The following is a 17,459-nucleotide window of genomic DNA, read 5'->3' on the forward strand; positions in this document are numbered from 1 at the left end:
TTGTTTATATTACAATTTAAGATTTTATTATAAAGAATAAGCCTCCCCACTGGGGTTCAGAGATTTTCATTGGTTATTATCCTGTTTTTTTTTTTTTTTTACCTTTTTTGCTGCTGCCATTAAAACAAATTGGAAACAAATGAGAAATGCAAAACTACAAAAAGCAGTTTTGGCCAACATATGCTGATATGTATATATTAATATACTTCTGCAGGAATTGGCTGGTAATCGCATCAGTACTGGGTGCTATTATCAGTATAGTTGACTGGAAGCATGATTTGAATCCATGCGTATTGGGATCTTTGCTGGGACTAAAAAAATATTTACCACATTTTGGTCAGTCTTGTTTCTCTATCACAATCTTTGCATTGTGTATTCTCAAGTAATATATAATTAATTTAATAACTACAGTCTTGTCTGGAGATTGTTCTCCCTTTGAGTTAGCATATATGAGCCATAGTGTACACCCATTCACGCAAAATAGTGATAGATGAAGAAACGAGTGCTGTACATACAGCACTGTTCTGTTCTTTGGAGAGGGGAAAATGAGTGAGGGGCACCCCAGTGTGTTCTTCTCCATTGCCAGTGCTCGTTCACCTTTGGTCATTCATGGATTCCTCAGGATCTTGTATAGATATAATTAATGTACAGTAAAGGAAAAAAAGGTAAAACCTGTTAAACTCGCAACATATGTTAATTGGTAACAGGTCAGTGATGATTGCATATTAATAAAAAGCATTCCAGAGAGGCTGTCTCTCAGAAGATAAGATAGGGAGAGGTACAGCAATTTACCAAAGACTAAGTGGGCAAATAGTGCTACACTAACCTTTTGGATTTCGATTTATGCTACACATTCCATTCCTAAATTGTTCTCTGTGAGAATTCAGATTCGCAGTAAATAAATCGTATTTTAGAAAGCCTGCGGCTTGTAAGCTATAACCTCCAGTGCTTCCCATTGGTAGTTACAGTTAAAGTGACTTTCATTAAAAAAAAAATAAAGCTACTAGCAAACACAGCCTGCACATACATGCAGCAGTTTGTAATGTCTGCTCTATACCCATATACTGAGGCATTTCGTATAGGCAAAGCTTTGCTGCTTCTATTACAGCTTGCTCACTTAATCATTCCCTTCTTCACTAGCCAATAAAATTACATGGGTGAGGAAAGGTAAGCTACATTAATTAGGAATTGTTGCAGTTTTTCCAGATCAGAAAGCCTTGGTTTTCAGGTATAGAGATGGAAGTAAAAGTTGCTGCAGGTATGTGCAGGCACCTCCAGGTGAATGCACTTTTTACCTGCTGGCAGGTTAATTTGATAGAGTCTCAAGCTGCGTAGACATGTTCATTTATGAAAGATTGGTTCCACTGACAAAAGAGTGACAGATGAATGAATGAGCACTGTACACACAGCGCTGTTTTCTGTGGTGTAAGGGGGGAGAGAAACACCCAAGTGTGCTCTCCTGCCTTCACTCTTTCATCGTCAGTCTTCATTGTTGGGGAGACCTTGTTGGGTAAAAAGTGGTCATTGTTGGGGAAACAAGCCCCACTGTTCATATTGGTAGCCTAAGGGAGTCTGCTTAGAAATGTAATGCAAAATACTTCTGACACCAAGAACACGTTTTCTTATTACTTTCTTTATTTAAGTAAGAAGTTGTAATATGGAAAAAATAATGTACAAAACACAAAATTCTTACATTCATCTTAAATATAACATAAAACCTGTATATGTCCTAATTCACAAAGTTTTCTTTTTATACTCAATGTTCATGAAAGTCAGATGTAAAACAGAAACATATTTGTCCATCATATAGAGGGATTTTACAAAAAAGATACATTTCTATTGAGAACCCTAAAAAAAAGAGTAATGACAGATTTGTTAACTTACATTTGAATCGGATTTATAAATAAAATGAACATCTGTTTTAAATGTTTTTGGTTAAATATGTTATTACTTTCAGGTTACCATACATATGGCAGCATAAGGTGCTCTTGGAAAATAATACATCAGTAGCACAGATACACTAAGTATTGCCTTCTATTTATTCAAGAACTAAGCTGATGTGCAAAATGGAGAAAGCCATTGCAGCCAATCTGATTTTACATTAGTGCTCTAAAATCCGGGAATTATTAACCCGATTGGATGCATTGGGTTATCATTCCTTTTAAAATAGCCTGTGTAAATACCACAGAGAAGGGCTGGCACATTTAACCCAAGAGGGCAACACGGGCCTCTAAGCAGATTGAGCACAGTTATATCTTCTGACTACATTTAATGGCTCTGCATCAAAGAGGAACAGCTAATATTAACATGCATACCTAAGGTTTCCTAACCTTCCCATGATCTAGTTCTGAGCTTGCCTTGATATGAGTAGCAACAACCCCAAGCATGGGGAGGAAGAGAGATTAAAGTTTCCAAGTCAGAATGTTTCTAGTCGATTGGACAATGTTCATATGCCATTCATATAGCAATGGGAAGCTGTCATTGGGATAACTGATCAGAAAGTTTGGAAAGTTTATTCTGATTTTTCTCAAAATGTAAGACATGCAGTGCCCTCAATCTCCGCTGTCTCGCCCCTACTCTGACTCTGAGTTTTTGCACTGGTCTAAAGTGCTTGAAAAATGTATTGCCATAAAGGCAGTTGGGTAAGCTTGCATAGGAAGCCTGAAGACCAATAAATGTTTGAACCTCATGTCACTTTACCTAGAGCTGACTGCTAATACATGAAGCAAGCCAGATGTATCAAGGGCTTATATGAATGACTATTTTTAACTATTTTTGCTGTTGGGATAGCATGATTCATACCGAAGCACTGGTCAATGTAGCTTACTTGGCAAACACTATGAAGCTGGCAATGCCCCATGTCTTCTGAAGAGAGAGACATAGGTCTGAAGAAGAGAAAATCAACGGTTTTCTTTCTCTCGGTCACAAACTTTGACTCTCTGTGGAAACCAGTCATGGAAAAATGCCACCATCTCTGCCAGCCCTGCTGTAGTACAACTTTAGTTTTACAGAGTTGTTATTTACAATTCCAGCAGGTATTTCTTCTCCTGATCGGCTATACTTGGAGAGTCAGATAAGAAAGAATCATGGGCGGCTTCAAGATCTTGCAGTATCTGGAAAAGCTGAGTAACGCTGTCTGTCTTTGCAGGATCTAAAATGAAGCAGAAAATTTGTGAAAATGACTATGCAGCCATATTTGTTTATATTGCATAACTGCAACTTCGCAGTTTTACAGCACTTATTTGTAGTTTGGTTTTACACCTCTGTAGAATAAATTGGAGTTATTCATACGGTCTACATGAATCCAGTGACATCTATGGGGTCACACAACGGGTCTGATTTAATAAAACTTTCCTAGACTAGGGAAGATAGACTATCATGGGAGAACCTGGGTGATCCAGCAAAACTTGTAATGAATCTGGTCCAGGATTGAAAACCTTCGCCTAATAATAACACATGGTTTTAGGAAATTCATTCCAGGATTGCTGGATCACCCAGGTTCAGTCATGATAGTTTATCTTCTCCAGTCTTCAAGACATTTAATACCGGTAGGTCAGGCCCTGTGCAGTACAAATTATGAACTACTCATTAGTAAGGGCATAGAGCAATTTTGGTAACAGGCTATATTTACTCTTACAATAGTTTAACTTTTATGATGCCATTACATTTAATGGTAACAATTACTAAAGTATATCTAAATTTGCAACTCTGGGAAATCTAATGGGGATACCTGCTCCAAGGACAACTAAAAGGAAAAGCCTCTTAGTTTGGGAGATTCTGTCTGGCTGTCATAAAGGACATCAAGTATTTACAATACTCTGCAAAAGACAGGAATGCTTGATGTGATGTGATGTGACGCTTTCTTGTGTTTGCAGAATAAATCTGTATTGTAAATACTTGCTGTAGTTTGTTGGTCAGACTTCATAACACTATCATACAACATGTCTGCATCCTGATCCGCACATACTTTGGCAGCCTACATTTTATAAAACATATAATGAATGGTGCTCAGTGGGGTGACACAGACATCTTGACAGTAGGACACAACACAGGTTGTGATAGGCATATTAGCTCTTCTTCTTCAGGGGACCTAACAGTAAGACAGAAGTGACCAAGCAATCAAAAACGTCAGTGAGAGCCTACCAGAAATGGATAAGACTTACCAGTATTATCATGTGTTTTCTGTTCCTCATATTTCTCCCTGTATATAAGAAATTATATAATGAATATTTAGTAAAAGCTATACACCATTTAGTAGGTTTTATGATTTCAAAATGCAAGATTTTTTAAACATTGGTATAACTAGGTGGCTTACAGAATGTCTGCTCCATGTAGAGCTTATGCAGGATCAAAGAAAATAAATTCCAAGGGGCATCTAATAAACTTTTTTCTTTTCTGCCAATCTTTGCTACTTACTTCATCTGTTCCCAGACTCCAATGAGGTGTTTGAAGATGAGCTGGGCCTCTAGATCAGGATTTAGGAGATCATTCCATTCTTGTAATGTGACTTCATGCCGTGTTTTGTCACAGCCAGCAACTGGTTTACACAAAGACCACAGATAAAGCAAATCAATTAGTATATTGTACCAATTCATTGATTTACTTCTAATTAATGTTTAATGATTGGCATTTTACCTATTCTGCATTTTACACTGTTAGAATTTGTCCCTAAAAATGTTTTTTTTTTCTTTACTTATGTTTTTAAAAGAAGAAGCTTTGAGTGATTGTCCTGTCCTGTCCTGTGATTGTCCTGTCCTGTCCTGTCCTGTCCTAGCATCAAATGGCATGTGAGGTACTTGTATGTGTCAGGTTTGCTTTTTAGGGCTCCTGCCTGTGTATATTGAGCAAAAAAGCAAAAATCTTGTCTCACAGGGGTTGGCTAGTAAGTATATAACCCTAGCTGGTTTCTTAAAAAAATAATTCTCTCCTATGGAAACCAAAAAATTAGCCACAGTCCAAACCACAGCCATTGCTGCTTAGTGGTGGTGGTGTTCCAATTCAGGTTGTCCTTATATTCGACCTGAATTTGGCTGTTCAAACTTGGGTGGACCCGACCCGAAAAAAAACGAGATGCTATGGCAAAAATTTGAATAAAAAATGTGTTAAAAAAATAAAAATTAATGTTAAATTAATTTATTGAGTGTGTTTATTTATTTATTTTTTTTTACAGGTTATCCTACACATGATATCTCTTAAGCTGTGTACACACGTCAGATTTTTATCGCCCGATAATCGGCATCGGCCAGATATCGGGCGAAAATCTGGCGTGTGTACAGTCGGCGTCGTCCATCGTCCGAACGACCGTCCTGGCGGATCCACGGACGATGGACGACAACCGATCCTATTGAAAGGGAAGGGGAGAGCGCGCAGCAGGGTGCCGCTCTGTCGCTCTTCCCCTCCCCTCTCCATAGAGCAGAATGGTGCTGTATGTACAGCACCGTTCATGCATCGAGTAGTCCTTTGTCGTTGGAAAGGATCGTGAAAGATCCTTTCCAACGACAAAAATTGCAAGTGTGTACGCAGCTTTACTCTATAACACACTCTCCAGCATAGTAATATTATGATACATTTGTAACATTTTTCTTTTATCTACTGCTAGAAAAATGTAACAAATGTATCATATTTCTGTGTGTGTTACAAAGTAAGAGAAACTTGTGAAACATCTTCTCAATGATTGCAGCCAAGACTGCAATCATTGAGAAGATTGTGCAATCCCCGGGGCACTACAGGTTAATTAACCTGTGTGCCCCGGGGATCATAGTGGAACTGCAGAGTTTATTTGCAGTTCAGTTCCTACGGTCACATGACTGTGGGAACTTTGGGGTCACAGCTTTGACTGCAGGCGCTCCCCGGGGCACTACAGATTAATTAACCTGTAGTGCTCTGGGGATTGCACACTGAGCTAATCAATGGTAGCTGCAATTTACAGTCCCACAATTTCACAACTCGATAATACGTCACAATTTGGATATTACAAATTGTATTATTTATTACTTTAAATGTATTATATTATAATAAAATGCTTTGGTTTAGCACCAATTATAATGAAAAAAAAAACACAAATGTGCTTAACTGAATTCTATACCTATATATAAATGCAGTGAAAACTAAATATGATGTATTGAACAGGACCTTTTCTTGTGTAAATGCCATAATGTGTACAATACCTCCTTTGTCCTTCTGGTGGCAGCAGCTCCATTTCTCCCCTTTAAATACGCCAGGATGATAAGAGCACAACATGTCAGTGTTGTTCACACAGACTTTCCTTAATGCTGACAGCCATTGATTCAGTTCATTAACACACTAAAATAGATTGATACAAATATTTTACTTAGTATTGTATAAAGGCTTTAAAAAGCATTTCTAACTAAACGCAAAACTGGTTTTAAAAAACTGCACTGCCTGTCTAACACAATACACCTGTCCAGGTGGATATGTCTTCCTGTTGTGTGGGCCGGAAGGTCCCATGCAACATCGTAAGCCACATAATAATATTGCAAAAACAGTTATTTTCCCACATAGCTGTCCATTTTGTCTGTTCCCTTTCATTCTTTACCAATTTGTGTTCAATGTGTATATAAAAAAATAAAACCCCAAAAGAGGTCCCAGCACAAAAAGACCCCATTTATTACAGGTTGTGGCCTTGTTACAGGTTGTGACCTTCCTCTCTTTCCATCACTGACACTTGGCAAATAGCAAAATCTTTATAAAAGGACATCATCCTGTTCAGGGATTTTGGCTGGAGCCCTGCTCTAAACCTGAAGATGTTTTGTCTATGTGTGTCTATAAGCAACCCATAATATTATTTCTATATTCTGGACTGCCAATATAACTTTTAGAGGCTAACAATAATGGTATATGATTTAGGTCCAGGCTAATGTAATAACATTAGGCTGTACAGCGTGTGTTGTTTCTTTGTATAAGTGGGTATGATTCCTAGGGGCAATAATAATCAGGAAAAAAATATCAACAAATCAATTTTTGACTGACCTATAAATATGTCTGACATTCACAAATTTCTAATATTCTCCTTCTATACTTTACACTGTAATTTTATAAATGCTGTAACTAAGCAAAGTGATAATCCAAGTACATTGCTTCATACTATTTCTAGCTTAGTGTTAAAATCTCTACCACCTTACATTACTGAAATTTATTTGCCATTAAAATGCAATTTATCAGTACCTTACACTGCAAATATAATGCTTCCAGGCTCCCCGTTTCATCAGTGTAAATGATCTGCATTACATTGGAATTCCCAAAACTCTTTTCTTCTACTTTTTCCAAAGCTCGAATTCTTGATAGGGGTATAAATGAACTTGTCTGTCACAGAAAACATAAAAAAGAGACTTTTTACCTAAATGCCTGTGAAATAATGAGTTCTATGGTCACAAAGCAGCTGTCAATGAGATGTTTTCATGCATTTAGAATATATTATATATATATATATATATATATATATATATATTTACACACACACATTTTTACAAACATGAACAAGATATATTGGAAGCAATATTTTAATTGTACTTCTCCATAAAAATACACAATTATATTCACAAACCATAAATATTTTAAAAGAATAAAGAATTTGGAGTGAGAGGTGATATTTCAATCATTTTACCTTTGAGAACTGAGTCTTGGCAAAATTTAAGGCATCAACCGTTAGAGAGAGGAAAAGCTTTTTGAAAGATGAAGTCAGCAGGTATCCTTTGCATTTTGTTTTGTAAACCATTAACTGACCTTCTTTGACAGTAAGGCTCTGTAGATTGAGTGACCTCTGTAAATCAAGCTCTGTAAGATGAAAGTCAATATAATAAATGTCATTACCAAAGAAACTAAACATGCCACGTTGGCAATCCATTTCGTATTCTTGCAATGAGCCTTACCTATGCTGTGTTCCTATTTAAAACATTGTTATTTCCTGTTTTTTTAACTAACCTTGGCATGTCTTGTCGCCCCATTGCACCCCTAAACCCCGTAATCTGATGTTCACTGGCTCCCCCAATTTATCTTCACCCAATTGTTATCTAGCCTAGGTATAGAAGGTGTCTGAAGAGCAATAAGATATTGTTAATATTAATCACCAACAACATGAATTTTGAATACAGGCCTTATAGGGGACAGCAAGTCCTGATGGCGTCTCTTACTGATATATTAGTTTTGAACTTGTCTCTTACTTTGCTATCCTCTCCAGCTTTCAGTATGTGGCTATTATTTTCTGGTTAGATGACTTAAACTCACCTAGTGTGGGCACCAAGGACAGGATATGTCCTGTCCACCTTGTCCCTGGTGTGAATACTAAGTGAGTTAAGTTCCCCTTAACTTGACTAGTAGTCTCCTGAAAGTCCTGACAGCAGTATGTGCTTTTATTCTATTGTTTCACACCAGGAGATACACTGTGTTGGCATCTTTACAAGTCCCCTCATTTCTGAAATCTGCATCATACAACATAACAACATCAACATATATCAATATATAACAGCTACCAATCTCTAAAGAAAATATATAGGATCCAATCAAGAAAGCTTAAACTTTTATTGGGAAATGCACAATTTTTCAAAAGAATTCTAACCTGGACAATACCTTCCCTTATTTTCATTAAATTCTGACAAACCCAAAGATACAAAATTTCACCAATACCTGTCACTCTAAACCAACTAGGAGACAGACAGAATAAAGACAAAATCGTCCTCTGCCTTTACCTCAAGGTGGTGCAACGGATGTTTTGACTTCAATCCTACTTATTTGGATTAGTGGATATTTTCATTTTTTACTTACTTAATATTTGACATTCTTAAAACAATGTAGGTAAACAATTGTTAAATACAGTATTACCTTCCTTCTCCTCAATATCTATGAGTTTAATTATGAATTCCTTCAACTGTGAAACTCCTTGCTGAATGGTTGGCTGTAGCGGAGCCATCCAGGATTCCTTGGCTCTACTTGCTGGAGCATCCATGTTACCAACATTCTGTATTGCCTACAATACAAAAAACATATCTATTTTGAAATGGTATAATTCTAAAATTAATTCATGGTTGCATTCTCATAATATAATATATTTCTTGGATATTTGAATAAGTCCATGGAAATGCAAGAAGATATATTTTCTGTTTTAATATTCCCAATGATAACATTTATTTGTGTGTTTCCATTAATAATGAAACGACTATGTAAACAAAATGCATGGAGAAGGAAGATATCCCTCGGCTATATCTGACCCAAACAAGTACCAAGATAGAAAACCAGCAGTGTATATTCTTTATGGACACTCATTGTGCATGCATGCTCATGGTACAAAAAGTAAGTGAAATTGAAATACTCAGCCAAAGTTATTATTTATTCTCAGACTTTCTCAATTGGTGCACTTTTATTGGTGCGCAAATAGTACCCAGTTATTTTTATTTAGGTTTTTGTAAGACTTGTATGACACTACATGTAGCTGCAGTGCTAAACATTTACTGTAATTTGACAGATGTAGTATACAATGATGAGTCTGTTACCTTAGCTAACAGCAACAGTGTCCGGCTGGTCCGAGCATCTGCATGTTTTTCTCTGAGATAGAAAAGCTTAGGAGACATGATTGCAGGAGAAATAAAACGGAGACACAAGAAACTGGTGATTGCAATAAACTTTACATTCTGCAAAACAAAAAAAAGGGAAAATTGTCAAAAGCTAATAAAATTGTGACATTTAATATAAACAACCATTATACTGCAAGAATGTTAAGCTAAATACAAAGTAGATTTACCTAATTCAGCAGTAAATCTGATTTTTACTGCTGGATGCTACACTTTATTCGTTTATTGTTTTTTTCACTACCTTTCGGTAAAATACATTTTCATGTGCAGATGATCTATAAAATTCCAGTGGCTAGCTGATATTCATCAATATACAGCCAAAATAAGTAAAAGTACATGTTAGCAGTTATGAATCATTATTATTTCAGAACCATTTCTATGTCCTACATGTACGCTTCCTGACAACAAATTAATATCTTCTAAAATATTGGAAAACAAAGGCAGAATATTTTGTTGCCACTTTTTCCCTTATATTAAAGATAACTTTCTAGATCAGCCTTTTTGCAGAGGAACCCTTGAGCCATTTATTGTCAGGGGAAAAATGCCCCTGGCAATATTGGTTATTGAGCTCCTCTACCGTGGTGATCAGTATAAAAGCACCCCCCTTCCCCATTACACAAGATTTCCTTTACAGTGTAGACAGTAGGATAGGTCCCAGTGATCACTGGGAAAATTTACATTGCATTATTACACTGCTCACTGAACTCCTAAAACCTGGTGCAGAAACCCTGTTTGAGAAAGGCTCTGGTTAAAAGATGTATCACATAGTTGTGCTTCCAAACAACAGTCTAATAAATAGAGAAACCTTGCTCTTGTATTTCGTAATGTTAATGGTGGGTGGGGAAGGGGGTAATTATGTTGGAAAATATGTAAATTAAATAGATAATTAGTCTGCTAAGTTGTCTTTACAAACCATATGTTTATTTTCTGGAAAGCACTCTTCCACCCGCTTGTAGAGTTGCCGAAATGTAGCTCGTATGATGGCTGGACAAATCCTAACCGACTTGGCTATTGCTATAAGAAGATCAGTCAGGTAAGACTGGAGATACTGAGCACTTTGCAGGATTGTTTCACTCTCAGTCTGGATGCGGTGTAACCCTGAGCACCTGGGAAGGAAAACAGGATAAAATTGTACATGTTCAATTTGAATATAAAATTTCATTTTACAAATCAGTACATTAATAGGGACACATCTCCAAGATGCGTGGGGCACAGGGATCTTCAATTTGAAGCAACAGTTGTTTTTATATTGTGGAGCATTATATTATATATGCTACAAATAGGGAGTTTTTCCTCCATTTATTATGCAGTTATGTCACCAGTAGTCTCTACAAGGCTACTTTCTATTAAGAAGGAAGAAGAGAGATTTAGTAGAGAATTCTTCAGAAATCAAAGCTGTAAGGTGAATATTAAAGTCAAAGGTATGGTAAACATGACCTGACCCATGACATGGATAAGGTCACCTCTGCTGTAATCCATATTGCCCACACTAGAGAAGGTCCCAATTGAAAAATAATTTAGAAACCACTTTTTCAAGGTAATATAATATGAATATTCAAGAGGAGAGAAATTGATTTCCTTAAGTTGTCTAAATGCAGAGGATGTGACCTCTGATATTGTCGGCCTTAAAATTACTACTACACCAAGTTTTCTAAAATTCCCTTTTCTAAAAAAACTTTAGATGTTTAGATATTAGACATATATTTGACAGATGGACCTTGTTGGATACATATATAAACAATATATGTATATAAAGAAATAAATGAGTTAAAATACATACAGTATACAACTTTATAACCGTAATATGTTAATCTGGTCCTAATATTTTTACAAAAGAGTGATGCATTTTTTATTAAACCTTTGACATTTTGAGAAGTATGAAAGATGACATGTCTTGGGCACACAGTGGGATGCTTGCCCTCACCCCCGATGTCTCCAAGGCTGCTGGCTGCTGCCTGTCAACCCATTGTAGGTCTTAAATGAAAGTTCAGAAGCTGTTTGCATAATCCCTATTCATCATAGGTTAATGTAAACATTCTTATCAATGTACGGTAAGCTAATGGCAAGCATGTAAAAATGTAAAACAAGTAAAAAAGGTAACATTTATACTGAATGAAATGTGTGTATGTTTTTGTGTTCTGGCGTATCAGATGTTCTGATAAATACATAATTATGCAATCCAAAGTCATACAGGATGTAAAAATCATTAGTTATCAGTATTCACTTCCTCCTTCCTAGGATTTAAGGTCAAAGACCTATTTCTGACATCCATCCAAGTTTTTCATATGATATGCTTCTATTATGACTGCAAATCTTCCAAGTGGATGAAAGATTTAACAGAAGGTTAGACGTTTAGCCTCTGGTCAGTGTAACATTTATGTGAACACTGTATAAATATTATTACTGAAAAACTGAAATAAGAACATTTTATATTAAAGCAGGACTCTACACAAAACATTTTATTCAAGACTTTTTTCTTTTTTGGTGAAGAGGGGCAGATTTCAACCTCTTGCTAGACGTGTGCTGCTGTCAGTGACCATGCAGCTCATCCTTAATGTAAATGACAGCTGTGGCTCAGTACTAAGCCTCCTGACTCAACTAAATGTATTCAGATGGGGAATACACAAGTGACAGAAAAAATGCTGAAGTTTGTAAGGTGTAATGTTTGTATGCAGCTGCTCCTTTTAAAAAAATGCTGCAGTGTACAAAACTGCACAATGAAAATCACCTGCTTCAGTATTCATTATTAAAATTAAGATTTAACTCAATAAACAATAGTAGAATCCAAATATTCGCACTTACCCAGCTTCTTTAATCTCCACTTTACTAGGATCCAGTTCAATATATTTTTTCTCTTCAAAGATACGACTGATTGTTGATCCAACAACATTGTGTAGATACTGGGTTCCTGCTACCTACAGTTTATCATAAAAATGATGCGTTAGTGACATGACTATGGACTTTGAAAAGCACTGCGTAATATGTTGGCGCTATATAAATACTGTGTAATAATATTTAAAAAAAAACAAGTTTGTTGACTGTCTTTTTATTCCTTAACTGGATAGCAGCTAAAAATGTGATCCTCTGCCAAACGTTACAGTTCTCTGGGGCCTCATTATCAAGATTTTATGTACCCCCTAAGCAAAACTGACAAATTTTAAAGACTTTTCTGTGTATCCTTATGAAGATTCCATTATTGAGAGCAGAGCTGGTGCATCATCCTGCAGAAGGTCATAAAATGCTGGACAGCTATGACAACAAGGATCATACTTTTTTAAAGGGTAAGTCCCCCAAAAACTGATATTTCCATTTTTTGGTAGCCGATGGAGAGGCAAATGCCTTGACAGGATTTTACATAAGTGAGCTTTTTTGTGCTCAAATTTCTGGGTTTGCTCACCTAGTGTGGGTTTTATAAGCAGTTCCTCCTTTAACTTTTTACTTTATATAAAAGAGAATCCAAAAGAGATGCTGGAACATCCAAAGTTGGAGGGGAAAATTTAGGTGTTGGAGTGTTCAAAAAACATAAGAAAAAGACTTAGGGCATGTTTACTCTAGCACGTTGCACTAAAGCAGATTCCATACAAAACATAAGACTCAGTTCTTTAACACATAAGACACACATTGGTGTGTTGGACTGCAGTTAGATTTTATTGGCACTCCAAATGCATCTTACCAATGCACTGCAGCAAAAGTGCAGCATGCACTACATTTCTGTGTGATATGGTATGCTCTTTCCAATGGCTCCCGAGAAAATCATCCAGTCATTGTAGTAATGGTCCCTAAACCAGCTCATCAGACTGACCTAGAAATAAAATATCACTTTGGTGGACTCACCCATCAAATTTATTGCCATACATTACCAGCATTTTTGATATCTTCTCAAAAACTTTACCGAAATAGGGTATATATATGTCTTTTACCTCTGGGTTATCTTCTAGAAAGTCAGATTAGCAATAACAAATAGTTTTAAGCCTGAACATAATATCTTATAAAGAGGGCAAGTGTATACAGGTGGTTTCCTTATCAAAGATGTGTACACACAGCTAAAGCTCTAAGTGAAAACACAATTTTGATAACACTAACACAGATTAAAAAGTATGATTTTGTTATGGGTGAGACTACTTTATCTAAATCTGAAAGTTGGGCAGACAATAAACTTAATTTCTTTGGTATACCCATACACGTATACCCATGTTGAACCAAAGCAAATGTTACATTTCTCCTATGGGCCAATACCTTTGTGAATACAAAGTAAAGTCTGGCATTGGGGTGACTTTGCTGGGACGTCCACTTGTGGGAAGATTGGCAAACCTTTTCCGTATTTTCCACTTGGGAAAAATCTTTCTCAATAAAGAGTGATGAATATCACATTTTTTCTAAATGGCTTTATAACCCTCCCAGGATTCTTCTCCATGATCATTACTGATGTCTTTCCTCCATGGTATTGTGTTAACAAACACTTGAAGACTCTAGTTCAGCAAACTGCCATACATACTGCTTTTACAGAGGTGGTCACACTTTTTGATGACCAATAATCAAATGCATTTGATAAGCAGCAACTGGATATTACTTATCATCCTAATTCCTAATTTTTTTTTTTAAATATTACTTTTGCATTTAGTCCTTGTTGTATATATTGACATGCTGTAATATATCATGTGTTGTTGTTCCCCTGTGGTTGTTTTTACCTAACTGTATTTTGTCCTAAACTCAAAACCTTAGAATTAAACAAGGATGTCTTTTATCCTGCTCACGACTGTATATCACAAAATATTCATATGGGAAACAAAGAGTGCTAATTAAATAAAACAATAAGGATACTTGTTAGATGCTCTTGTTTTGTCATAAGTATATTTTTAGTGGTGTGGGAAACATTGCTGAGTGAAAACCTGAAGCTAATATCTAAATTAAAATTGGATAACTGAAATCTCTACCCAAAAAATCCAATCAACAAATGGTTTAGACTTTCAGAATAAATCAGTAAAAAATGTACAGTTCTGTATATTAAAAAAGCAGTGAATCTGACATTCACTGAAACATTCGATACAGAATCTTCCAGGTCAATGTGTTTCCATTGCAGTAATTGATTCTACACCAGGGACTGATTCACCAGGGTGAATGTCAGATTTACTGTTTTATAAACAGACCCTACTTTTTACAAAACACATCATTTAAAGTACTTTGCTGCCCTGTAATTGTAACACAATTCAAACACTTGTAATGATGGATGTTGTAGGTCATTAGTGCAGAGCTGTGTATAACTTGTGTTTCCTTTTGCGTCAGATAAAGTTTTCACATGTAGACATCTTATATACAAGAATGAGAAAGATAGGATGAGAAATCAGAAATAGATTGTTTACCTTAAGAAAGGATTCCATTGACTTGGAAGCTAAAGAATTACTTCTGAATAATGTGTTTGGTTCATCTGTAATAATAACATATGAGATTTTAAATTTAAACTCCAATATATACAATGTAAAAATATCATGTGTCAGCTCTAAATAGAACAGAAGTACAAATTGAATGATTTGTTTCCTACTACCCTTATACCAGCATCACACAACTCCAAATAAATGCCTGTTAGTAATATTGTTGTGTTGTTCTGACAAGCAGGATATTATATTCATAGAACAGTGCTAGTTCAGAAGTTCAGTCCCAGACAAGAATATTATCTACATGTTTGCATGTTCTACTTATGTTTGCGTGCTTATTTAGGAGGCTCCAGTTTCCTCCTACAATAATTCTGGCAAAATACCTGTTTTACTTCCAAATTACCCTGACATTGGCCCTGATTTATTAAAGCTCTCCAAGACTGAAGACGATAGACTAATAAATTATATAGGTGAAACTGGGTGTTCCAGCAAACCTGGAATGCATTTCTTAAAAATCATTGCTGGATCACCCAGGTTTTCCCATGATAATCTATCTTCTCCAGTTTTAGACAGCCCTAATAAATCAGGCCCATTCTGTGTGTTCATGACTGAAATGGAGGTTAAGGATCCCGCTAAATTTAGGGCAGATACGTGGCAAAAATATTCACATGTTCCTTTATTCAACCTGTCACTAAAGTGGCCATTTGAATCTACCATAAATCGACTGAAAACTAGGGCACTCCTGATCACTATATCAGTAACAACAACAGCAACGCAGTTCTGCCACCACTGCCTGGTATTCAAAACGGAAGGGACAACTCCTTTTGGCTGCTGGCTGTTAGAAGCCCCCCCTGCTTATGTCCCCTGTCAGAGTAGAGTGGTGCTCGACTGGTTTGGTTGATGCCTTTATGACTGTTATGCCAGATATAGCAATAATAACTATCAGCGACATGTCAATAGTTTACCAGGTCAACCAACCATCAACCATTATGTAGCCACCTTAGGTCTATGAGCAGTAAGACATGCTGGTGTCCTAAATTAGCTATTTAAGGCCAATTTCAAAAAGAAAAAAAAAACTTCAGTTGTAGGTGAATGCTGGTGGTTTGAATAATCTCTATTGTTTTTTCATCCTTCTTAAAGGTTTGCTTAAAATCTCTTCCCTTTTTAACAGATCATTTTATTGTTATTTACATACACATATAATGATTCCATTATGTATCACCAATCACCACTATTCCAATTTAGTAAATGTCATAGCAGCTGGTGTAGTAAGAGCAGCATGGCTTTCTGGTACTACTATTAGAAGGCTACCTAAGAGTTGATCTTTTTAGCAAATTATACAACATGACTGAGTACTGAGTAGATGTACAGATGAATTTGTTTAAGCAGTCTATGTCCCTGTGTGAGTCCTCCGTCCCATACCAGCGTTGGTTGGAGAGACCTGATAAGAATAAAATTGTAGTTGTAAATGCCCATGAGAAGTGGAGCAGCTGGAAATAAATGATGATAATTTGTGCATGCTTTTGACAGTATAGTACAACAACGTTGTTTGACCAAAATGAGCCAGTAATGGTTGTGTAACAATATGATTGATTGGGAACAATGCATACTTGTCACTACAGATAGTATATATTTGAGTGCTGTATTTTCTGGAAACATGTAAAGAAATGTTAGGACTCTCCTTAAACCAAACTTTGAGATCCTGTTTTTGCTGCTGCTGATGTAATAACTTTTATTTAGGCAGTGCCTGGGTGTTTTGTGTTGTTCTTTAACCCTTCCTGACACTTGCAGTCCCACTAAAAAAGAAAGAATGCTACAATGTCATGTCCATGTAAGAAATGGCACTACTGTCTTTGGAACCAGACACTTACTAACACAGGTATCACTTACTTGTTTTTTCCAGCTCAAGTCTGAATAACAGATCAAGGAATTCCTTTGCTAGCCCTTGTCCTAAGAAAATCTTCACAAGGTTAGTGGCCACTTCCTGTCTGCATTCAGCAGATGTGGTTTCATCTATCAGTGTTAATAAAGGTCCACATTTTACCTGTTGGAAACATAAACATTTTGTAAAAATAAAGTTTTGATGTCCACTGCTAGGGATGATCAGGCAACTGAATGTTAAAATAATGCTATACATTATTAGCAGAACTAAGCCTAAAGCCAAAATGATGCATTGGTTAAGAACTACGGCCAATTTTTCACTCAGCCAACTGATCAAGTTGATTTTCCGATAGGGATTTTCCAACATCCAATCATTTCACAAGTAAAAAAATTGGTTGGTAATGATTGGTTGGAAGTACGTCTTACTTCGCAATCACTTAAGACTCAACCCTTCCAATTAAATGAAAGTTTATCCGGCACATACCCAGCCTTAGCATGTACAAAACCTTTTACTGTATGTGTGTTTTTAGTCTATCTATGGTCTGAGTTCTTTGTAATATTACAAGTATGTAAATATAGTAATTAATTTGCTTTGATGACTAGCACTGTCCTTTACTTAATT

The 17,459-nt window shown here is 36.2% G+C and overlaps 1 protein-coding gene across 3 annotated transcripts in view; it reads right to left on the bottom strand.

Moving 5' to 3' along the window:
• Window positions 1-1,617: 1,617 nt before the first annotated feature.
• LOC140334470 (ras GTPase-activating protein 4-like) overlaps window positions 1,618-17,459 on the bottom strand; it is a 66,137-nt gene continuing 50,295 nt past the window's right edge. For 2 of the 3 annotated variants that reach the window (XM_072416756.1, XM_072416750.1), the window contains exons 10-21: window positions 16,847-17,000; window positions 14,945-15,009; window positions 12,387-12,499; window positions 10,498-10,690; window positions 9,507-9,644; window positions 8,839-8,983; window positions 7,625-7,794; window positions 7,186-7,323; window positions 6,168-6,303; window positions 4,417-4,537; window positions 4,164-4,201; window positions 1,618-3,151 (exon numbers count right to left, since the gene is read on the bottom strand). In XM_072416756.1, coding sequence (XP_072272857.1) covers window positions 3,021-3,151; window positions 4,164-4,201; window positions 4,417-4,537; window positions 6,168-6,303; window positions 7,186-7,323; window positions 7,625-7,794; window positions 8,839-8,983; window positions 9,507-9,644; window positions 10,498-10,690; window positions 12,387-12,499; window positions 14,945-15,009; window positions 16,847-17,000 — 1,542 coding nt within the window. In that variant the 3' untranslated portion in view covers window positions 1,618-3,020. Of the gene's footprint in view, window positions 3,152-4,163; window positions 4,202-4,416; window positions 4,538-6,167; window positions 6,304-7,185; window positions 7,324-7,624; window positions 7,795-8,838; window positions 8,984-9,506; window positions 9,645-10,497; window positions 10,691-12,386; window positions 12,500-14,944; window positions 15,010-16,846; window positions 17,001-17,459 lie in introns of those variants that run through there. The other variant, XM_072416764.1, reaches the window with a different exon arrangement.

Source organism: Pyxicephalus adspersus, chromosome 1 (assembly GCF_032062135.1).
Source record: "Pyxicephalus adspersus chromosome 1, UCB_Pads_2.0, whole genome shotgun sequence".
Lineage (NCBI taxonomy): Eukaryota > Metazoa > Chordata > Amphibia > Anura > Pyxicephalidae > Pyxicephalus > Pyxicephalus adspersus.